Source organism: Amblyomma americanum, chromosome 1 (assembly GCF_052857255.1).
Source record: "Amblyomma americanum isolate KBUSLIRL-KWMA chromosome 1, ASM5285725v1, whole genome shotgun sequence".
Classification (NCBI taxonomy): Eukaryota; Metazoa; Arthropoda; class Arachnida; order Ixodida; family Ixodidae; genus Amblyomma; species Amblyomma americanum.
This window is the reverse complement of record NC_135497.1, coordinates 188619998-188641428: the sequence shown is the minus strand read 5'-3', so window position 1 is coordinate 188641428 and position 21431 is coordinate 188619998. Positions and strand designations below refer to the sequence as shown.

The window sequence follows — 21431 nt, the reverse complement described above, 5'->3', positions numbered from 1 at the left end:
TAACCGCTTCTAGCGATGCCAGGATTAAGCTTGCTTAAGTCACTTGCAGCAGGCCATGTTTAATATGTTTATAACCGTTGCTTTGTATTACTGCACTAAACTCTAGCATTGCATGCGAGTCGGCTTACTGAGAAGGCGTGAGCTCCTTATCACTTGCATCAACGCAGATAAGCGCCGAGAACTCCGCAACGGAGTATTGTTGTGCCCGTTGCTCAGGTCTGTATGGCAGGTCTTCGGAATTTACCTTGAAAAATAGCATTGTCTAAACCACTTAATTCAGCAGTGCGCAGGTGAGCCAGGGTGGGCTTCCTAGTGCAATCGCAACGTTTCGAATAAATTACCATCGTTTGCAATTAGATGCACACGCTATTTCTTTCACGTAGTGAATGTGGCTAGTATTGAATTATGACCATTTTGAGACGTTGAAAGGTCCGAATGTTTTGGTAGTCACTTTTTTTCCCATTTGTATGCGAATTAAGTATTCTGAAGCTATGTTTTGGTGTGCGTTATAGATTATGGGCGATGGTCCCGAGATGGCACCACAAACAACATCCATTGCTGCGGGTGGCGGTGACGACTTCCACAATTTGGAAGAAATTCAACATCTTCTTCAGCCACCTCCTCATTCCTCTCAGGTAATGCAGTGGAGAACGAAGCTTTCTGTTCTTATTTTCTGTTCCGGTATGACAGGCATGCCGGTACTTCATATATAGTTAGGTTGTCGTATGTCGCCCCAATAAACGATGTTTGGTTTTGTGTGTGTGTCGGGACGGTTGTGTACTTGGTGCTTGTTTCGTTTACTTTTACAACTTCATGCACGGAGGATAAGCTTCTGTACTAGCTGCTTGGCGTCTGTACTTAGCATAGTGTAAGCACTTATGCTGAAGCGACGTCTGTTGTGGTTAAATTGGTTTTTGAGGAAAATAATTGGCGCTGTAATTGTCTCGCATCTCGGTGGACACCCGAACCGCGCCGTAAGGGAACGGAGGAAGGTGGGAGGGTAAAGGAGGGAGTGAAAGAAGAAAGGACGAGAGAGGTGCCGTAGTGGAGGGCTCCGGAATAATTTCGACCACCTGGGGATCTTCAACGTGCACTGACATCGCACAGCACACGGGCGCCTTTTGCGTTTCGCCTCCATCGAAACGCGGCCCGGTTCTAACCCGGGCACTCCAGTTCTCTAGCCGAGCGCCCTACATCTGCTATGATTGGCGGAGTAGCTCTGGGGGCGTTGTAAGTTTATTTTTTTTAACCGTCCGTTCAACTTTCATGTTCTTTGAGCCTTATGATTTTCTCCCTGTTTATGTCAAGGTATCACATCTGCCACCAGCGTCCCCGACTCATTCCTCATTAAGAAAGTCGAGCAAGAAGAAAACGCACAGGAAAAAGCGCCAGGGAAGTGTGACGCAGTCTGTAGCGGACAGCAAGTACAGCACGAATTCACCAAGGTAAAACGCATTGTCTCGCGTGAATTCAGTATATTTTCTCATGCATGGTGTTCAAGCACAATGCCCTGGTGTCATCTGAAAACTTTCCTGAAGTATTGATTTCATTTCTTCACTATCTACTAACATTTTGTGTGTTTAGCTGGAGGAAATGACACATTGATGCTGTGTAAGGCGAGGCACTGAACTGAAAGGAAAGCAAACTGCTAGTGAAAAGATTTAAGTCTTCAATTTCAATCTGTCAAAAGAGGGCCACTGCGCAGTTCTGATTCCGTACGTTAATAGTCTGGTGCTGGCCCCCGAATATAACTGTCATCTACGTGAACCTAGAACTTGAAAAAAAAATAACGTTAGCAATTGTTCGCTGTTCTTTGTTTCATTTTTCTTACTTATAGACACGGTGGCTGTTCATGTGTCAGAGGGATAACTAGCATTTGTCACTGCTGCATAAATGCCTTAATAAACCACAATTCACTCTAACCAAGCCTTTGCTTTACTGTCAGTGCAAAAAGCAGCTTGATCTATAAATATACACAAGAAGGCATCTCTAGGTGGGGTTTCAAATTCCAATGATGCTACAATTGGAACATGAACACCATTGATGAGGCGACCGCAGCGGTGGCCAAGTGGTTGAGCATCCGCCTCGCATGCGGGAGGTGCGGGGTTCGATCCCCAGTGCCGCCGGGTACCCACCGGTGATACAATGGGTACAAGCTTTCCCCTGGTCTGGTGCTCGGCTTATTTAGGGTGAAATGCTTGGAAAACGGGTCTTTGACCCCACCTTGAGAAAAAAGAAAAATACCTTGTGTCATGGCGCTCTTTGGCCTTAGATGCCTTTGCGCCATAAAAATCCATAATCATCATCATCACCATTGATGAGGATTGATGATGTTCATTGCCACCGGGACATAGGTACCAAGATCAACATCATGAACTTCATTCTTTGTCTCTTAGTTAGTTTTCTTCGTCTTTGAGCTCACTTTTCTTTCTGCTACTGCAGTGGAAAGCTCATCTCAAGATGTTACTTTCAAAGGCATATCTGCCCTTGATGGCACCCTCATTTTCTCTCAATCATATAGCAACATGATGGTGGCAAGTGGATGGTCAGAAGGCTAGGAATGGTGGAGATTGTGAGACAAAGTAAAGGGAAAGCTAGGGGGTGTGGAGATTAAGGCAGTGGAGAGAGCTGACAAGAAAAAAAGCTTGCAGCGGGCGCACTTATATACTTAGGTCAAACTGCTTTCATCAAATGCTCCTTTCCGTGGTTTGCCATGCAGCACCGTTTCCTCATTAGAGTGCACAAGTCAGTAAAGGAGAGAGGATGTACAATAGTTTTTCTAATAATGATTTCAGGTATGGAAAAAGAGCCGAAAAAACACAGCTTTGCTAATACAGTGGATTTGGAGTACAGAGGGTTCTGTATTTGTCTGGGTTGTAAAAAATTCTCCTGCACAAGCTACTTGCCTGTTTAGGCTTGAGCACAGGCCATAGGGTAGCTTATGATAGTCTGCGTTTTTCAATAAATAATTTAAACATCACAACTTGTCAGAATTGTCCGGAATCTGCGAATTTTTGTCTAGGTGAGCGGAGCAGCAGATTTGACAGGCTGCGCCATCTGGGGTACTGCAAGACCGACCCCAGCTCGGAGCAGGAATATTGGTTGCCTCGCAGGTCGCGGTGCACACTCTCAGTTCGGCTATCTCGCTCGCCTTGATGGAAATACTGTGCACAGATGACTCCAGTTTTTCATTGATTCCAGGCAGCCCAGACAAGTTCCGGTGTTAAATTATTTTCGAAAAATGCAGGCTATCATAAGTTATCCTGTAGTCTGTGCTTGAGCAGAAAGAGACCACTGGTTTGCGCAAGAGAATTTTTTACAACCTGGATGGATAAATACGGAACACCCTGTATATAAAATCGCTTGTTTGTAATCACCTGAAATTGCAGCTGCGGTGGCTCAGTGGCTATGGTACTAGGCTGCTGACGCGAAAGACGTGGGTTTGCTCCCAGCCGCAGCGGTTGAATTTCGATGGAGGCGAAATTCTACAGTACCCGTGTACTGTGCGATGTCAGTGCGCGTCAAAGAACCCCAGGTGGTTGAAATTTCCGGAGCCCTTCACTATGGCGTCCCTCATAGCCTGAGCTGCTTCATAAATCTTATCACCTGAAATTGAATTTTGTGGGATGTACATGGGGTATGGATTTCAGTCAGAAAAAATTGGATACCTTGAAAGTTGTATTCATGTAGAGAGCCTAAGATTGCGAGAATAGATCCTGGGCACGGGGGTCACATTTTGAAGGAAGGGAAATGCAAGATCCGTCTATGTGCTTTGAGATGTTGGTGCACGTTAAAGAATCCCAAGTGGTTGATGTTAACCTAGAACTCTCTGCTGTGGCATCTCTCATACTGCATGGGCAGCTTTGGGACATTCAACCCCAAATCCTCGTCACACCTGAGAAAAAGTTCGGCCTGATAGTGTTGATCCAAATACATATTTCAAGTCTCGGTGGTCCCGTGAATGGTACACAGAAAATCTCGCAACCGTACGTCCAACAGTTCTTCCGTAAAACTTGGTGCTGGGCTAGTTGGTTAAACATTTCTTTGAAACAGGTCAGCGCTAAAAGAGACGAGCACAAGGCGAGAAAACGACGACACGACACAGATGAGCGCTACTAACAACTGGTTTTATTTTTCGCTCCAGGGTGTGTATTTAAAGGCTTGTCACATCACATCATGCGCACAACCAGGGGGCGTCAACATTTTTTCAGATCAAAAAGTTATGATGTATATCTTGAGGTTATGGAACGGCGAGCAACAAGGAATGAAAAAAAATGCCAGTGATCGACACAGTGAATCAGTGAAAAGGATAAGGAAGAAAAACAAACAGGACGAATAAAAACGTGCTCAGTTCTTTCTTACTGTTCTCATTTTTTATTTATGTGGAAGGCCTCCATCAAAACTCTGGATTTTCGACTTGCAATTCTGTCTTGAACCATAGCTTCTTCAAACCGTGGCACACATATGCACTCTAAAACATGCGAAACTATATTCGCAAGCTTGTCTTACACCCTCAAGTTTTTTGCATGCTCCCTTAAACAATCGTTAAGGCAAAGCCCCGTCTGCCCGATATACCACAGGAAAGGGGATCATATACACCACTCCTAACACACATCCGACATAGGCTACTTCATGTTGAGTTTTGCAACCGCGCTCATGTTCGCCGCAGATGCCGGGGCACAGCTTCGCCAGCTTATTTGACGCTGAGAACACAAGTGGCACGTTGTGCCTGCTGGCCACTTTCTTGAGGTTATGCGACACCTTATGTACATAAGGCATCACATCAGGCATCGTCTTCGCGTGTTTCGTTACAGCCATTTTTTTGTCGGAGACCAAACTTCTTTAGGAGGGTTTCAGCAATAGCCATAAAGATCGAGCAAGAGAAGCCTGCAGCCAAAAGGCGGTTGACCTGATTATCAAAGCTAGCATGCATTTGGTGGGGACACGACTTGCGAAGCGCAGATTCCTGACAGAGCGAAGCAATAGCTCTTTTTACAGTCTTTGAATGGGTTGAGTCATAGGGCAAAAGCTCTTTGTTAGCACGCGGGAAATAAGCCCAGCAGGTATGTCGTTTGCACAAACTCAGCCTCAGGTCCAAGAAATGTATTTCGTTGTTCTTCGTAATTTCATGGGTAAAAACCAGACGGTTATCATGCTTTTTAAATGTTCTTAGAACCTGTTGGACGGAGGCTGCGAATGTGGAATCATTAGTGGCTTTTAAAAAAAGGTGAATGCATGCTAAAAAAATGTCGTTCTCTCATCTTGTGTTCGTCTTTTTTAGCGCTGACCTGCTTCAAAGAAACAGTTCTTCCCTTATGAGTTTTCTCCATGCTCTCTGCTATGGGCCTCTAGGCCTACATATATGTGCAACAACGTTTTATGGCGTATATGGACAAGAGAATGCGTATTTAATTCAAAATTGCAACAAATCTCATAGAAAAGCGCCAGCGACTTGGGAGCTGTTTGGCTGCTGGGGATAGAAATGTGGTTTAGAAAAATCCAAAAACTTAGGAGGCTGCTCAGAGTGCCCCTATCGTTTCACACCTTTTGGAAAGCTGACTAATAGTGGGAGCACAATGAGTGCTCTCTGACTTTCAGTGGCAGTTAGGCTGCAGGAGTGATGCGCTATTGTAAAGGAGTATAGACGCCTAAATTTTGGTCGTAGTGATGCGCTATTGTAAAGGAGTATAGACGCCTAAATTTTGGGTGCATGTTTTCATGTTTGTAATGATGCGTAAGGCATTAATATACATGCATTACCACCTGGTATTCTCCTACGACCGCTAAATAATTTATAATCGCATTTCTTTTTTGTGCTATTTCAGTTTTGGTTTCAAAAGCCAAATGAGGACAGTGACGTCAGCTTGTACTTACAGGTCACGTGAGACATGAAAAAACTGCAATATAATCGCTGCTTCCTCATTTGTTTTCATTCCGGCTCTTGAGGAAGGCTGGCTTCAGCACTGCAGTAAATTAAAATGATGAAGCAGCGATTTTATGGACGTGTTTCCATGCCTCGCGTGACACAAAACCACTTTTTGACATCACAGCCATCATTCGGCTGTTGAATCTGAAACAGCATCACAGAAAAAATTCTGTTATAAATTATTTAGCGGTCGTAGGCACATATCACATGGTGATTCATGCGTAGTAGTGTCTTCCACATCATTATAGAGAAGAAAACATGCCACCAAAATTAGGTGTTTATACTCCTTTAAGATATCCTTAAGAGATAAATGTGTATTATAATGTGCGCGGGGTCTGACAAGGATATAGTACTGCCGGTAAAGATACTTGCATTGCACACAACTTGATGTGGAATGACGCCTGTGCTTTTGTTTTTTAGCTCTTCAACTGTCAATGATGAGAATTTTGTTCCTCTAACCGGTGAGTACCCATAGTTATCAGCACCCTTTTGTTTATATATTTATCATGTAAAAAGTCTGTAAGGCACATAGCAATGCTGTGACCAGAACTCTTTGGGACCAGTGGGCACTGGTTTAATTGGGATCAGGGACATTAGATGGCTGAGTTTTTGTTGAGTATGGCTTACTGGTTTAGAAAGTAGCACCTCGCTCCCTTTTCATTTTCCCTGCATTTTTCTGCTAGGCATTTATGACTGATATGAAGCTTGTCAGAAAAACAAGCTCTTATTCAATGCGACTCCTCTGTGACAGAGTTGATGTTGTCAAAAGCTTTATGTACAGCCTTTGTCGAAAGTTTGGAGGCCAGAAAGGTTCACTTCAAAGCTGTTTAGCGAGGCCCTTGTAGCATATCTGTGGAAGTCCTAGACGGGGGAGGACCAGAGTTCCTCATACCTTCATGAGAGTTAGAATGCTGGGGATGCAGCCCCACAACATGGCCTAGAAGCAAACCACTGTGGACTCTTAAACTTTTGGCAAAAGCTGTGCAGTTTTGCAATTAGGTACACCCTATTGTGTGTTATAAACTTATCTTTTCTTGTCAGCATCGGTGTTCATCTCAATAAAAACACTCATCCCAACCAAACGAAAAAAAATTTGAAGTTGAGAAGTTTAGTGAATAGTGGCAGTGCTTAAATCGTTATTGTACAGATATTATGTGCAGGTGGCCTCTGTAAAGCTTAACCTGGCTCAACTGAATTCTCCTGTTTTCTTCAGATTAGTTAATTTATTAATTTTTACTACCGGCCTAAATAGGGCCTGGGTAGTAATGGTTATATACTACATCATACAAGAATGAAAGGTCTAAAAACTGCAGAACAGTGAGAACAACAAACAGTACAAAAAATTCAACAATAGGAGCAGTTTTGTACAGCATAGTATCAAAGCGGAATGGGAAAAACGGTAGAAAACTGTAGAACAGAACAGTGCAAAACACTTCACTAGAATTATAGTAATACATCCTAATGTGACAACTGAAAGGAACAAAGTGGAAAAGAGTAAAAAATACACCGATACCCAATACATCAGCATTCTGTTTTAAATCCTATAAAAATGTCAGAAAATTCTTTGCATACACACCGTATAAAGGTAGCTAAAAGTGAACCACTTATCTTGTATTCTGTTTAAGCCAAACTTTCAAAACTGCAACCACTGGCTGCACACAGTGAAGGCAAATTCATTGTGATTGCGAGACTGGCCCCTGTGGGCTGTTGGTAGGCGAGGAAAAAGTGTGAAAAGTTTATAAAGTAGGGTTAAAAAGGAGAAGAAATTACATGCAAAAGCTACCAGAGTGCATGCTATTTTGGGGAAATGAGGGCATTTCATGTTGGAGGCAGCACTAGTGGCATGTGATGCTTATTTTGTCGGGAATGGATTAATAGTTTTTCTTGTGGCATGCAGGTACTGGAAGATTTCTGTAAACCCATAGTGATTGCTATCATTATCTGGCATCACACGAGTCTGAACAAAAGGGAATGTAATTGAAGACCTAACCAAATAACCAAAATATTCACTGCATCGTGGGTCACTGGTATTCATGCTGTGTAGCCATGAATACTGAGTCATGTGATGAACCATGGGACAGCTCAGATTTTTCAAAGAGCCTGCGAAGAGCATTCATGCCATGCCACTATTGTCATCTGATGGCAGTTTCAAGAAACTGGCTTTGCCAGTGGCTCACTTATACGTCACGCTGCATCCAAGAAAATTTAAAGGTGGCCCGCTGGTGGTCCACAATGTGCATGGATCAGGGCTCTGAAAATCACTGCCCCAGTAAACATGTGCTTGAAAATTAATTTCATAGTCATCATTGCCTGAACATAAATTTTTGTAATCATTTTTTTATATATTAACTTTACTGCTTGTTTTCTGATAACAGCTGTATGAACGCACCAAGCACGTCTAATCAGGCTACTGTGCTAAGATGTGCTAGTTATAAGGCGAGCAATATTTTTATGATCCTTTGAGTTTGTGCTAAATCAAGTTTAACGTGTTTATGAACATGTCGGATTTCTCGGGGCAATGTTTAGAGCAACCTCCATTTTAATTTTTAGATAGCAAGAGTTCTGCCACAATGGAGCTGACCATCTTGGAGGCATCGCCCATAGATTCCGCTGATATACCAACTGTTCTTGTCCAGCCGCCATCGACGACGCCGTCACTTACTGCTTGCAAGGATGAGCAGATTCTTGAAGCTGTAGGTATCAGTGCAGTTAAACTGCTGTGTGGATTTGCATGAATTTTTATTTGCATGACACAAAATGTACATTGAGTCAACAGTAATAGGCATACAAATTTCAGATGCAAGACACTGACCCGGTGCCAAAGAACAGCTTTTTTGGGTTGCTGCCATTATATTTGCAACCAACAAACATGCTTGCTATTTTCTGCTTCACATGCAGGCAGGTTCGTGGCCATATTTGAAACTCTGCAAAGGGAGACAGATATACACACAACCATGAAAACAAACAAGGCGAATGTGCACAACGGGACAGTACAGTGTAAAAGGCATGTTCTTAGACCAGCTGGAGAGAGGTGAAATATATAGATATCTCTCTGACCGTGCAGTTAGAGCAGCAGCCCCACATGCCAGTATCTTTGGGGAAGTCCAGCTACTTTCCACACATGGATGGAACAAGAGGTAACAAAGAGCGAGTGCAAAGGGAACATCTTTTCTACACATCACATTTCTAAGCGAGCCAGTTAAGTGAAGGCGCATGCTTCGGCAGTATCAGAAGACATTTGCACTGCCCTTATTGAAGTAAGAAGGGTATGAAGTGTTTGAACCAGCCTGCTTCTTGTGTTGAAAGTGCATGATGAAGGACTCGAGAAAATGACAAGTTACGCAGCTGTCATGTGACATTTTGAAGGCTTTCGTAAACCTTCATCTAAAGAAGTTTTCAGTTTTCATTTACCTATACTTACAGTCATTATTTTCTCTATGTTGCTCATTGTGTTGCCCACACACAGCCTGCTGATTGCGATACTTTCAGAGCTCCAGTGACTTTAGATTTACCAGTCCTCTCCTTGTCTTCCACCGTTACCTCTGAGGGTCACCCTCCTATTTTCATTTGATGTCACAGCACTGTTTTGCCTTTGTGCTGCGTGGTGGAAATTAGAATGCCATGCCAGGTGGAAAATCCATGTTTCAACCTGCCTGGCTTGAACGTGCGGATTATGGCGAATGGGTGTGAGCAGAATTGAGCTATCTGCGTTGAACATGTTGTGCCAAAAGGCAATTGATGCGGCAACAATGGGTGGTCCAGCAGTGAAAAAGTCGCCTGAAAAGCTTGAAGCATATCTCCACGTCAGTGGCATGCAACAGCAGCTATGCTAATGGAAATCTTCTGCATTTGGCAAAGAATCTCGGAATGCCTGTATGCGATCAGTAGGACGCAGCAGAAAGTCGGGAGGCAAGTTATAAAAGAAAGGCACTGGAGCTGGAGATTGTGAACTTGTCCAAAAGAAAAAGACAATAACTTCAAAAAAATGCTCAAATTTCTTTGGGAATCAGCAGATAGTCTCTCTGAGAAAGCCGAGATAAAAATGGCATAACTCCTCATCAAGACTAAGTTTACACCAAAAGACTGGGGAAAAGAAAGCAGATATGGTGGTCATGGAGATGGAAATTTGAGCTAAGCAAGAGTCAAGGGAGTCCTAATCTGTGTGATACAAAAAAAAATATTTCTTACCCTCCTTGATTATTGCCCCTTTGTATCCTTGATATCCTGAAATTCTTTAATTTCAGGCCATATATTTTGTACGAACCCTGTGTTTAGTTTTCCGCAAGACAATGTTCCATAAACATTATTTCTCCTTTATTCGTATATATTTGTCTGTTTCTTGTCACATGCTGTATATAGAGCCTTCCCTGCAGCGCCATCTGCTACATGCAGATGTTGGTGAGTTGTGACACCACGGATTCTTGAGCATCCGCAGGGACATCCCCGCAGGGGATGATGGTGAGCAGTGCGTCACCACAGACCCGAGCACCCGCGCTTAGCCGTGCGTGGCATCGCCATGTTCGGGGAAAAGGGGATCCTGGTGGTTGAGTCAATGCCCAGCGTTTGGACCCTTAAGGCCCCTCGGTGGAGGCAACACACCACTTTGGCCTCAGCTTCGTGTAGATGGCACCTCTGGCCTTACCCGACTGAAGGAAATCGACAGTCGCCTTTTCCTGTCCTCCCTTTGATCTTTCACTTTCGTATCTCTCTCTTACAACTCTCCTGTCTCCTCCTTCCTTCTTGGTTTTTCCTTTATTTCCGGGTGGCTAGGGTTAACCTTGTGTGGCGAACTACCCTGGGTTTTGTCATATTTGGTTATAGTTGAGGTGTACAGCTGGCGTGGGCAGGACTTGCTTACAAGTTCCTGTCCCGTCCCCTTGTTGGGCTCCGTGGTGGGTGGCTGGCACCATGACCGAAAATCTAAATTTTTTATGGCTCCCCTCCTTTCGAAACCTGATCACTCTCTCAAAAGAGGGCGGAACGACTTTTTTTGGAAAAGAAAGAAAACATCTCCCAAATTCCATGTTGTCCCTAGTGAAACAGGATAAAAAAGCAAGACTAATGTCCCCATTCCAAGTCTCGAAATGCTTGACAGATGCCTTGGGCATTGGCTATAAAGTTTCAGAAATGGCTAGCGGTGATTTACTTCTCGAACTGCGCAACAGTGTACAACACACAAAACTTACAAACATTGTATCCATCGGGGACATCCCTGTCTCTGTCACTCCACACTGGTCTCTGAATACTGTGCGAGGTGTTGTATCTTAAATTGATTTTTTCCACCTCTCTGAGAAAGAAATGCTTGAAGGTGTTACTGTCCAAGATGTAATAGATGTACAGCGGATCAGGATAAGGAAGGATAACAAGGAAATAGATTTCAAACACATGATCCTGACCTTCAACACTAGCACATTGCCCGAAACCATTGAAGTGGGATACGTGAAAATCAATGTACGACCATATATACCCAACCCTCGCAGATGCTCCAATTGCCAGAGGTTCGGCCATGGCTCTCAGAGTTGCCGCGGTTGCAAAACTTGTGCAAAATGCGCTTCGAAGGATCACTCTTTTGATGAATGGGACTGTGCGCCACGCTGCGCTGTGCAAGAAGGGCATGCACTGAAACAAACAGATTCTCCTTCACTGCAAAAACAAACTTCCCTGATGTGGTGCGTGGGCACGGCACACCACACCAGGATTCAATACCTGCCCAGGCCACACGTAGTGAGCCCGTGGCGGGGCCATCCGCGCCCCCGGGTGGAGTAGCAACACTACTCCGCCAACCCCAAATGAGGCCTCACAGACCCCCGAGTCGGCGGGCCTCAAGACCTCTTCCCATAGGTCGAGGTCTAACTCGAAAGTCAAAGTGCCTTCAGCACGGTCGTCCAGCGTCTCTGTAGAGGCGATGGACACGACCCAAGGCAGCCCCGTGCCATCCATGTCGTACGGACTGCAAAGCTTCTTGGATTGATGAAAAAATTTGAGGCCTTGAGTCACGGGGCTAAATACTAGTTAATCTAGTTTGATCTTCAGAAACACACATTAAGATGGCTTTTTTAATACAGTGTAACTGCAGGGGACTCTTAAATAACTATAGTGACATAAAGGACATTTTAAACACAATTTCTCTTGTTGCTTTACGTGTGCAGGAAACCAGTTTAGGTCCTCAGCACACAAAGGTGCTAAAGACCGCCGTGACCGAGGGGGGGGGGTGAGCAGACTCTCGGGAGGCATAGCCATCATTGCGCAACCTGGAGTAGCAGCTCGAGAGCTCAAACTGAAAACTAGATTCGAAGCCATAGCAAAATGTGCGCAGTGTGTCACCACATCAGCACCCCGTGGAGTGGAGAGCCCTCAGGGCTTGCAGCCACTGTGGTTGCTAATACAAAACCATTACATTTTGCTGCATATATCTTGAACCACACCTCGAAGTAACACTACATGAATTAGAGAACCTTTTAGAACAGCTACCAGAGCCGTACTTGGTAGTTGAAGAATTTAATGCACACTCTTGTTTTTGGGGCAGTGAGAAAACTGATAGCAGAGGTCAGGTCACAGAGGATTTTATACTATCTAACAATATTTGTTTATTAAGCACCGGTAAACCTACTTATTGCTCTCCTAGTTCAGGGAAAATGAGTGTTTTAGATTTGTCTTTTAGCTCTCCATCAGTTTTTAGCGACTTTAAATGGGATGGTTTAGACAACCCCTATGGAAGCGATCATCTCCCTGTAGAAATCTGCCTGTCATCCCCACCATCAATCACCTCGACAAAACCACGGCATTGGAAGCTCAGTTTAGCAGACTGACAACTTTTTAGAACAGAAGCCACGTTAGAAAATATCGTGTTAGAAAATCTTAATGTCATTGAAATAAACAAAAAGTTCACAAATTGTACTCCTGCTGCCGCACACTTGGCTATCCTTAATCTTCAAGAATAGTACGACACAACCATAAAGTGTGGTGGACACGAGATTCCAGTGAAGCAAAAAAACAACAAAATAAAGCTTGGGGTATATTTCGCAGATACCCCACGCAGGAGAACCTTGTAAACTTTAAAAAAGCTAGAGCTAAAGCGCGGTACGTATGTCACAATGCTGAAAAAACATCTTGACAGAGTTTCATTTCCTTAATAAACAGCCAAGTCTAAAAAAAAAATGTCGGAAGCAGTACACAAACTAGATGGTCGCTACTGTCCTTTCACGGTTCCTCTTCTGACAGCCCCTAGTGTACAGACAAATATAAAAGACCAAGCAGATATATTAGGTGAACATTTTTCCGCCAATTGGCAGTGCTCACGAAGCATATAATAGCCCATTTATACTACAAGAAATTAACGGCGTACTTTCTTCCGGTAAACAGACTGCGCCAGGACCAGATGGTATTCATTACGAAATGCTTGCCATTCTATCCGAACACGCTGTATACTCGCTTCTGAAATTTTTTAACAAAATATGGGTATCAGGAGAGATACTGGAGGCTTGGAAAAAAGCCATTATTGTACCATTGTTGAAGCCGGGAAAGGTACCTACCTTCCTTGGCAACTACGGGCCTATAGCCTTAACAAGCGTACTTGCCAAATCCTTTGAAAGCATCGTTAACATTAGGCTAATGTTTATATTAGAATCTTGTGATCTTCTTGACATCCATCAGTGTGGGTCTAAAAAGGCATGCTCTACAACCGACCATCTAGTCCACCTAGAGAACAGTCCGAGAAGCATTTATGCACAGGCAACGGTCCCTTGCGGTCTCTTTCGATTTAGAGAGCCTATGATGTCACATGGAGGTTTGGCATACTGCGGGACCTTGGAGACCTTGGCATCCGCGGTAGGATGCTGAAATGCTTGAGTGACTTTTTGTCCAACCGTTCATTTCAAGTATGCCTGGGTGCACTCTAAGAACTTCATTCAAGAGAACTGCATGCCTCAGGGATGCATTTTAAGCACCACGCTTTTTATAGGAAAAGTGAATTTCCTAGCAAAAATAATTCCAAAGTCCGTCATGCATTCAGTCTATGTCGACGATCTCCATATTGCTTGCACATCCTCTAGCGTTACATCGTGTGAGAGGCAAATGCAGCTGACAGTAAGTAAACTAACAACATATAGGCAGATAAAAATGGTTTCAAATTTTGTACGCAAGAGTCGGTAGCTGTTCTGTTCTCGCTTAGAAGAGGACTGCACACTGATCCCTCCTTGTATCTAAATGAAGTTGCCGCGCTCGGCTCCAAGAAAGAGGAAGTTGGGCTAGGCCGCCGCAGCGCGAGCAGCGCAAATAAAAAGTTTGAACCTCAACGCTGTCGGAGCTGGTTCTTCCTCGCCTTAGCGCCGGCAGATTTGGTGGCCCGGCTTTGAACACGCAACCCCATCATCCTACATGGATTCCCCTGGCTCTTCCGCCCTTCTTACCGGCGGCAACGCGTCCCAGGACGCTCAGCCTCTCGGTGCTTCGGTGGCCGCGTTCCAGCTAGTCAGCCTGCCGCCATTTTGGCCCACTAGCCCCCGTGCCTGGCTCCTGCAGGTTGAGGCGCATTTCCAGCTGCGACGTATCACCAGCCAGGAGACAAGTTCCTCCACCTCGTGTCGTCCTTGCCTCCTGACGTCGCTGAGGACTTAGTGGACGTCATCAGCTCGCCAGACTCGGCTCGACCCTTCGACACGTTGAAGGCAGCTATCATCGAACGCAAGTCAGCGCCCGAGGGCAGCAAACTCCAGCAGCTCCTCAGTGCTACAGAGCTTGCTGACAGCCGCCCTTCGCAGCTCCTCCGTCACATGCGCCAGCTTCTGGGAGACTCCACTGCTCAGCCTGACCCACTTCTGCGTGAGTTGTTCCTTCAGCATCTTCCACCTAGACGCTAGACCTCGCAGCTGCGGGTGATATTTCATTAGACAAGCTCGCTGAACTCGCTGACCGTGTTGCGGACTAGTCACGGCTCCCCAACGTCAGCTCTGTGACCTGTCCGCCTCCAGCTACTGCTGCGGACTCCCAGCTTGCCAGCATCGAATGTCGACTTGATGCTCTTGCCAGGCGGCTCGATGTCCTCGTGCCTTTGCCGCGCCGTTCTCCGCCGAGGTTTAGGCCACACCGCCGCTCCCCGGAATCCCAACCATCCGACGTGCGGCCAGCCACCTCGCCCTCGGCTGTCTGCTGGTACCACCATATTTTCGGCAGCCCTGCCCGCAAGTGCACACACCCGTGCTCCCGGTCGGGAAACGCTGCGACCGGCCACTGACGGCGGCAAGTGGTGCTGGTGGACGGACATGCTGCCTCTTTTATGTCTCCAACAAGATTACTGGCACTCGTTTTCGTGGTCGACACGGGAGTACAAGTCAGCATCATAGCGGCCTCTTGGGCAGATCTCTGTCGCAACGAACAGACCTCCCCGCTGAAACGATCAACAATTCCCCCATTTCCACGTACGGCCAATGGTCCCTGACGCTTAATCTCGGATTGCGCTGCACGTTTTGCTGGATCTTCATTATCGCTGACGTCTTGCAAGCTGTTCTCAGCGCGGACTTCCTCAGTTTCTTCAACCTAGCCATCAACATGCAAGCTCATCGCCTCATAGATCTCAGCACGCACCTCTTCGTCAATGGCGTACTCTCCACCTCTGCGGCAACGGGGCTTCGCGCTCTCGTTCCTGTTTTGCCGTATGCGAAAGTTCCGGCTGATTTTCCCAACCTCACAAAGCCACATACCACAGAGTCACCGGTGAAGCACTCTATCACTCACCACATTGTGACTTCGGGACCTCCAGTGTTTGCTCGCCCTCGACATTTGTCGGGAGAGTGCCTCGCTATAGCTCGGCGTGAGTTCCAACATATGCTGGAACTCGGCATAGTACGCCCTTCCTCCAGCAACCGGGCATCGCCACTTCACCTGGTGCCAAAGAAAGGTCCGGGCGACTGGAGACCATGTGGAGATTACCGCGCCCTCAACGCTTACACTTTACCAGACCACTATCCACTTCCTCGCATACAGAACTTCGCATCAAATCTGGCTGGGTGCATAATCTTCTCTAAAATCGACTTAGTGAAGGCTTATAATCAAATTCCTGTGGAGCCCGCTGATATTCCGTAGACGGCCATTACCACACCATTCGGCCTCTTTGAGTACGTGCGGATGCCTTTTGGCTTGCACAACGTCACACAGATTTTTCAGCGAGCTATCAGCGAGCTTACGCAAGGCCTCGACTTCGTGTTCGCTTACATCGATGATCTCCTCATAGCAAGTTCATCCAGTACTGAACATGAAGCTCATTTGCGTGCCCTCTTCCACTGACTGGATAAATATGGGCTCGTCATCAACCCGCACAAGGGCCTCTTTGGTATCGCTACAATAGAGTTCCTCAGCCACCTTGTCACTGCACAGGGCATTCGGCCTCTCGACAGCAAAGTCAAAGTCATTCAAAATTTTCCCGCCCCCGTGTCACTCAAAAAGCTCAGAGAATTCTTGGGCATTCTGAACTTTCATCGCCGCTTTCTCCCGAAGTGTGCCTCTTTCCTGAAGCCTCTGACTGATCTTTTGGCTACGAAAAAAAGATTCTGCTGCGCCACTTGAGTTGACTGAGGACGCTGCCGCTGCATTTGCTGCTGCCAAGAAGGCGCTCGCAGATGCCACTTCGCTCATACATCCAGTTCCTGATGCTCCACTGCGCCTCGTCACCGACACCTCGGGTATTGCCGTCGGCGCAGTTCTCGAGCAGCACGTCTATAGTCTGTTTTTTCTCCCAAAAGCTGAAGCCACCTGAGACTAAATACAGCACCTTTGGTTGAGAATTGCTCGCTGTGTACCTCGCCATCAAGCACTTTCGCCACTTCCTGGAGGGCTGGGACTTTCACGTCATCACGGACCACAAGCCCTTGGCGTTTGCCTTCCAAAAGAACCACGGCACCTACACTGCACGTGAGATCCGCCAACTGTGTTTTATCTCCGAGTTTACAGTGGATCTCCGTCACGTCCATGGCCCGGAGAATGCTGCTGCTGCTACTAATGCGCTTTCCCATGTTGGTGCCATGGCATTCGAATCACTAGTGGACATGGAGGAGCTAGCGGCTGCACAGCGCAGTGATCCAGAGCTGCAACGTTTTCGGTCCTCATCCACGTCCCTGTCCTTCGTCGAATGTCCCCTGCCATTTTCCTCCCAGTCCATTACGTGTGAGACATCCACTGGCGTCTCGCGCCCCTACGTACCTTTGGCTTTCAGTCGCACCATTTTTGAAAAACTGCACCACCTGAGCCACCCTGGTATTCGTGCTACGCAGAAGCTGATCACATCGCGTTTCTTTTGGCCACGCATCAATGCTGACATCCGCCACTGGGCATGAACCTGTCTTCACTGCCAGCATGTCAAAGTTCACCGGCATACTGTCACGCCTGCCTCTCCTTTTCGGCCGCCTGACACACAGTTTTCCCACGTTCACATAGACATTGTTGGACCACTCCCATTATCATGTGGGCCTCTTATCTGCTCACCTGTGTGGACCATTTCACCCACTGGCCCAAAGCGTTGCCCATTGCTGACACTACAGCTGAGACCGTTGCTTCGGCCTTCATGGCCGGCTGGGTCTCTCGTTTCGTCACCACCGACCGCGGTCGGCAGTTTCAGTCGGCCCTGTTTGCTGCTCTTGCCAATATTCTGGGCGTTCGCCACGTCCATACGACCGCCTACCATCGTTCGGCCAGTGGCATGGTAGGACGTCTGCATCGAAAACTGAAGGCTGCCCTTACCACTTATCAGCCAAGGGAACGCTGGTCCGATCACCTTCCCCTCATCCTCTTGGGCATTCGCTCGGCACTGAAGGCTGATCTCGGCAGCTCTTCTGCTGAGCTAGTCTAAAGCGTTACCCTGCGTCTCCCTGGGGAATTCTGCTCTCCTTCCTCCCCTTCGTTAATCCATGACGCTTCCACCTACAGCCGAGACCTACGCAGCACATTTCGCCACATTACTCCTGTCACCCCTGCAGCCCGTCACCCTCTGTCCGTGTTTGTCAGCCAGGACCTGGCCTCCTGCACCGATGTCTTCATTCACCGTGACCACGTCCGTCCATCCTTCACGCCGGCCTACGATGGACTGTTCCGCGTCCTCCATCGTGCGCAGAAGACCTTCACGTTAGACGTCAATGGCCGTGAGGACATCGTGCCTGCTGACCACCTCAAACCAGCCACTCCTATGCCCATCGGCCCTACACTCGCTCTCGTTTAGACTGTGCCACCATTGTGCGCAGCTTCCTCCAAGCACATCCACTGGGCGAATCCTGTGGCTTCGATCTACGGGGGGACTGGGGGAGCCCTGTAGCGCTCCTCGCGCCGCGCTCGGCTTGCAGGCCATGGCACGCGGTGCCGGACAAGAAAGAGGAAGTTCGGCTAGGTCGCCGCAGTGCGAGCAGCACAAATAAACAGTTCGAACCTCAACGCTTTCGGAGCTGGTTCTTCCTCGCCTTAGCTCCAACAAAGTCACACTACCAGTTAAAGATAAGCACAAATTTCTAGGAATAACTTTTGACAAAAAGCTCACATTCCTACCACACATAAACACCCTCAAAAAGAAAGCTTCTCAATCCCTGGATATACTAGAAGTACTCTCACGAAAACACTAGTGTTCCAGTAGGACTTGTCTTTTACAAATTCATCGCTCTGTAGTACGCTCTACATTAGATTATGGATGCATAGTTTATGGATCAGCGAGGCAGTCATACCTTGCACGGCTGGATCCAGTACATAATTTAGGTTTGAGTCTTTCCACCGGTGCATACAGGACGTCACCCATAAACAGTCTTTATGTGGTAACCAACGAACCATCACTTACAGACAGAAGAACCATGCTCACATGCTCGCACATTTTAAAAATCCGTTCGCTGCCCAAACACCTATGTTACCCCATAGTCACAAAGTGCCCGTCTAAACATTGTTTAACAACAAACCGCTAGCTATAAGGCCACTCCTCCTGCGTTTCGAAGAGATGTGCCAATACCTTGGCATTGTAGCCGGTTGGTAATGAATGCGAAATCTTCCCCAAAAAAAAACAAAAGTGCTCGGAAATGCGGCTCGCGTCAACCACAGTGGTAGCCGCAGCATAAAGGAAGGCCGCGCACCGTGCCTGCTTTTTTTTTTTTTTAACGGCAAGCCCTCGTGCAGCGTCAGCTGGCGAGCATGGAATACAGTCAGGCAGACAGGAAGCTATCTGTCCTTGATGCTATGCACTACATAGCTAGTGCATGGGACGCGATCTCCTCATACACGATCGCAAATTCCTTTGGGCACTGTGGATTCAAGAGATGCGATGCCTCCTCTATTATTGAGGCTGCAGTCTCAGTCGACGAAGAACCCGAGTTCGGCACTCTACAGCTGCCAGTAACCTTTGCGGATTACATTTGTGTCGACAATGATGTCACTAGATGAAATCATCGACAATGTGTGTGCTGACGCTGCAGGCACCTCCGACGAGGAGGACACGGACGACGTTATGGAAGCTAGCGTGTCGACAACATTCGGCAGTTTGCTTGTGCTCATGACGAAGACGGCGACCTGCTGTCAAATGTCGCAACTCTTGAGAGGAAACTAATGTGTCGCGGCTGGGAAAATGTCCTGAAAAAAGTCAGATTTCTTTTAAACGTGAGAATAAAGAGTTGCTCACACTTCCTCCGAACAAATGCTTGAGTGTTGACATTTTTTAAATAATTTGATCTACCTTTCTTGGGTGGCATCACTCAGGCGGTTGCTGCCGGTTTTTCGGGCAAGACTGAATGCTACTGCCGATATTCTTCGTTTTTCAATTATACGCCGGTTTTTCGTGGTCCCCTCAAAATCGTATAATCGAGGTTCCACAGTACATTACCTTGCATTGCTTGAAGACAAGATACACTGTCTCCATGGTACAATATTCGGGCAACCTGTGACTTCACTCTTACACAGTTCCATAAAAAACAAACTCCACAACAACTTATAATACAAGAATTCCTTGTCTTCGAAGAAAAATACAGTACCGTATTTACACGATTGTAAGTCGACTCGAATGTAAGTCAACCCCCCCAAATCGCATGTCCGAGAAAAAAAAAAAAGTTGACGTGAATGTAAGTCAACCCCCCCAATCGCATGTCAAAAAAAAAAAACGGTGGAGGGCTTCAAAAACGAAAATTTATTGCATAGATGGGCTATTCATCCTCACTTGAGTCATCTTCAGTGGTACTGCTGTCGTCGCCGTCGTTGTCATCGCCGCTGCAATCCCACAGCACATCGTCCTCCATGGAAAGCCCGCACTTCCTAAATGACCGCACCACGACATCGCGTGGAACGGCCGCCCAAGCGGAAATCACCCACCCACACACAGCCGCCAGGAGGCTCTCTTCACGCGCCCCGTTAGCATAAGTTCCCGCCTTTCTGCCGCTAGCCACTTGTACTCACGCCGGAGCAAGTCCTTGAATGGCTTGTTAATGCCAACTTCTAGCGGTTGCAGCTGCACCGTCAGACCGCCGGGAATCACCAGCATATCTGTATCTTCTTTTCGGAGCTCTGCCTTCACTTTCGCGGTAAGGTGGCCGTGAAATGAGTCCAGTACGAGGAGGTTCAGATTGCGATTTTTGAGGGATGCCCCTGGCCTCAAAAGCCACACCCGACGGTACCAATCAATAACTAAGTCATCTGTCATAAAGCCTTTTTCGTTCACTCGCACAATCACACCTTTCGGGAACATTTCCTTTGGCATAGTTTTTCTTTTGAAGACGATGTACGGTCGGAGCTTTGTGCCATCTGCCAAGCATGATACCATAACAGTGAACCGAAGTTTCTCGTTTCCTGTCGTGAGAAGCTTAACCTCGCGAGCTCCCCTCACACTCACTGTTGTGTTGCTCGTCACGTCGAAGTAGACGGGAGTCTGGTCCGCATTGCCGATTTGGCCGAGCAGGTATCGCCGCGAGTCGCCGAGCTTGAGGTAGTGCCAATGGAAGGCGAGAACTTTCTCCTCGTAAGCAGCAGGCAGCTTCTGGCATACACTAGTACGCCAATGAAGAGAGAAGCCAGCCCTCTTCAAAAATTTCGAAGCCCAAGCCCTGCTGGCTTTGAAGTCTGTTCGGAGTATTCCAGCTTCCGCAGCAAAGACCCGGGCTTGTTGCGTGATCATTTTGCATGTCACTGGAAGGGACCGATCACGTATTTCGGTGACATACGCTGCAAGCTTGACCTCCAGCTCCAGAAAGCGTCCCGACTTCGGCCCGTGGAAACCTCTTCGCTTGGAGTCGCAATCGAAAATTTTGTCTCGCTGCTTCCGCCACTCCCGCACCAACCGTTCAGAAACGTCGAACTTGCGGCCCGCCGCACAGTTGTTGGTTTCTTCGGCGTAAATGATGGCCCCCCTCTTGAACGCTGCAGTGAATGAGCACCGAATGCTTTTCGAACCTGGAGAGCTCATGGCGAAGCACGCGGCCGGCAGTCGACTCAAAAGCACCAACTCCAAGCACCACCAAACAAAGAATGATCAGTGTCGGGGCGTCGGCTCTTCCAGCAAACA

The 21431-nt window shown here is 47.0% G+C and overlaps 1 protein-coding gene across 4 annotated transcripts; it reads left to right on the top strand.

Moving 5' to 3' along the window:
* The first annotated feature begins 21 nt into the window (after positions 1-21).
* LOC144114388 (uncharacterized) lies at positions 22-19455 on the top strand. 4 transcript variants are annotated; one of them, XM_077648091.1, is made up of 6 exons: positions 22-216; positions 513-635; positions 1309-1445; positions 6347-6387; positions 8477-8619; positions 19360-19455. In XM_077648091.1, the coding sequence occupies exons 2-6, from the start codon at positions 516-518 to the stop codon at positions 19438-19440; spliced, it is 522 nt and encodes a 173-aa protein (XP_077504217.1). In that variant the 5' UTR covers positions 22-216; positions 513-515; the 3' UTR covers positions 19441-19455. The 4 variants fall into 4 exon arrangements, with proteins under 4 accessions (XP_077504217.1, XP_077504214.1, XP_077504215.1 ...); XM_077648088.1 differs by lacking the exon at positions 19360-19455 and adding an exon at positions 8724-10251; XM_077648089.1 differs by lacking the exon at positions 19360-19455 and adding an exon at positions 8724-8964 and having other exon boundaries at positions 165-290.
* Positions 19456-21431: the final 1976 nt, after the last annotated feature.

What these genes read in the sequence shown, in the direction of transcription:
- LOC144114388 (XM_077648088.1), top strand. Translation starts at nt 516, where the DNA reads ATGGGCGATGGTCCCGAGATGGCACCACAAACAACATCCATTGCTGCG. An exon ending in CACCTCCTCATTCCTCTCAG is followed by an intron (nt 636 to 1,308) that starts GTAATGCAGTGG and finishes GTTTATGTCAAG; the next exon opens with GTATCACATCTGCCACCAGC. An exon ending in ATGAGCAGATTCTTGAAGCT is followed by an intron (nt 8,620 to 8,723) that starts GTAGGTATCAGT and finishes TACAAATTTCAG; the next exon opens with ATGCAAGACACTGACCCGGT.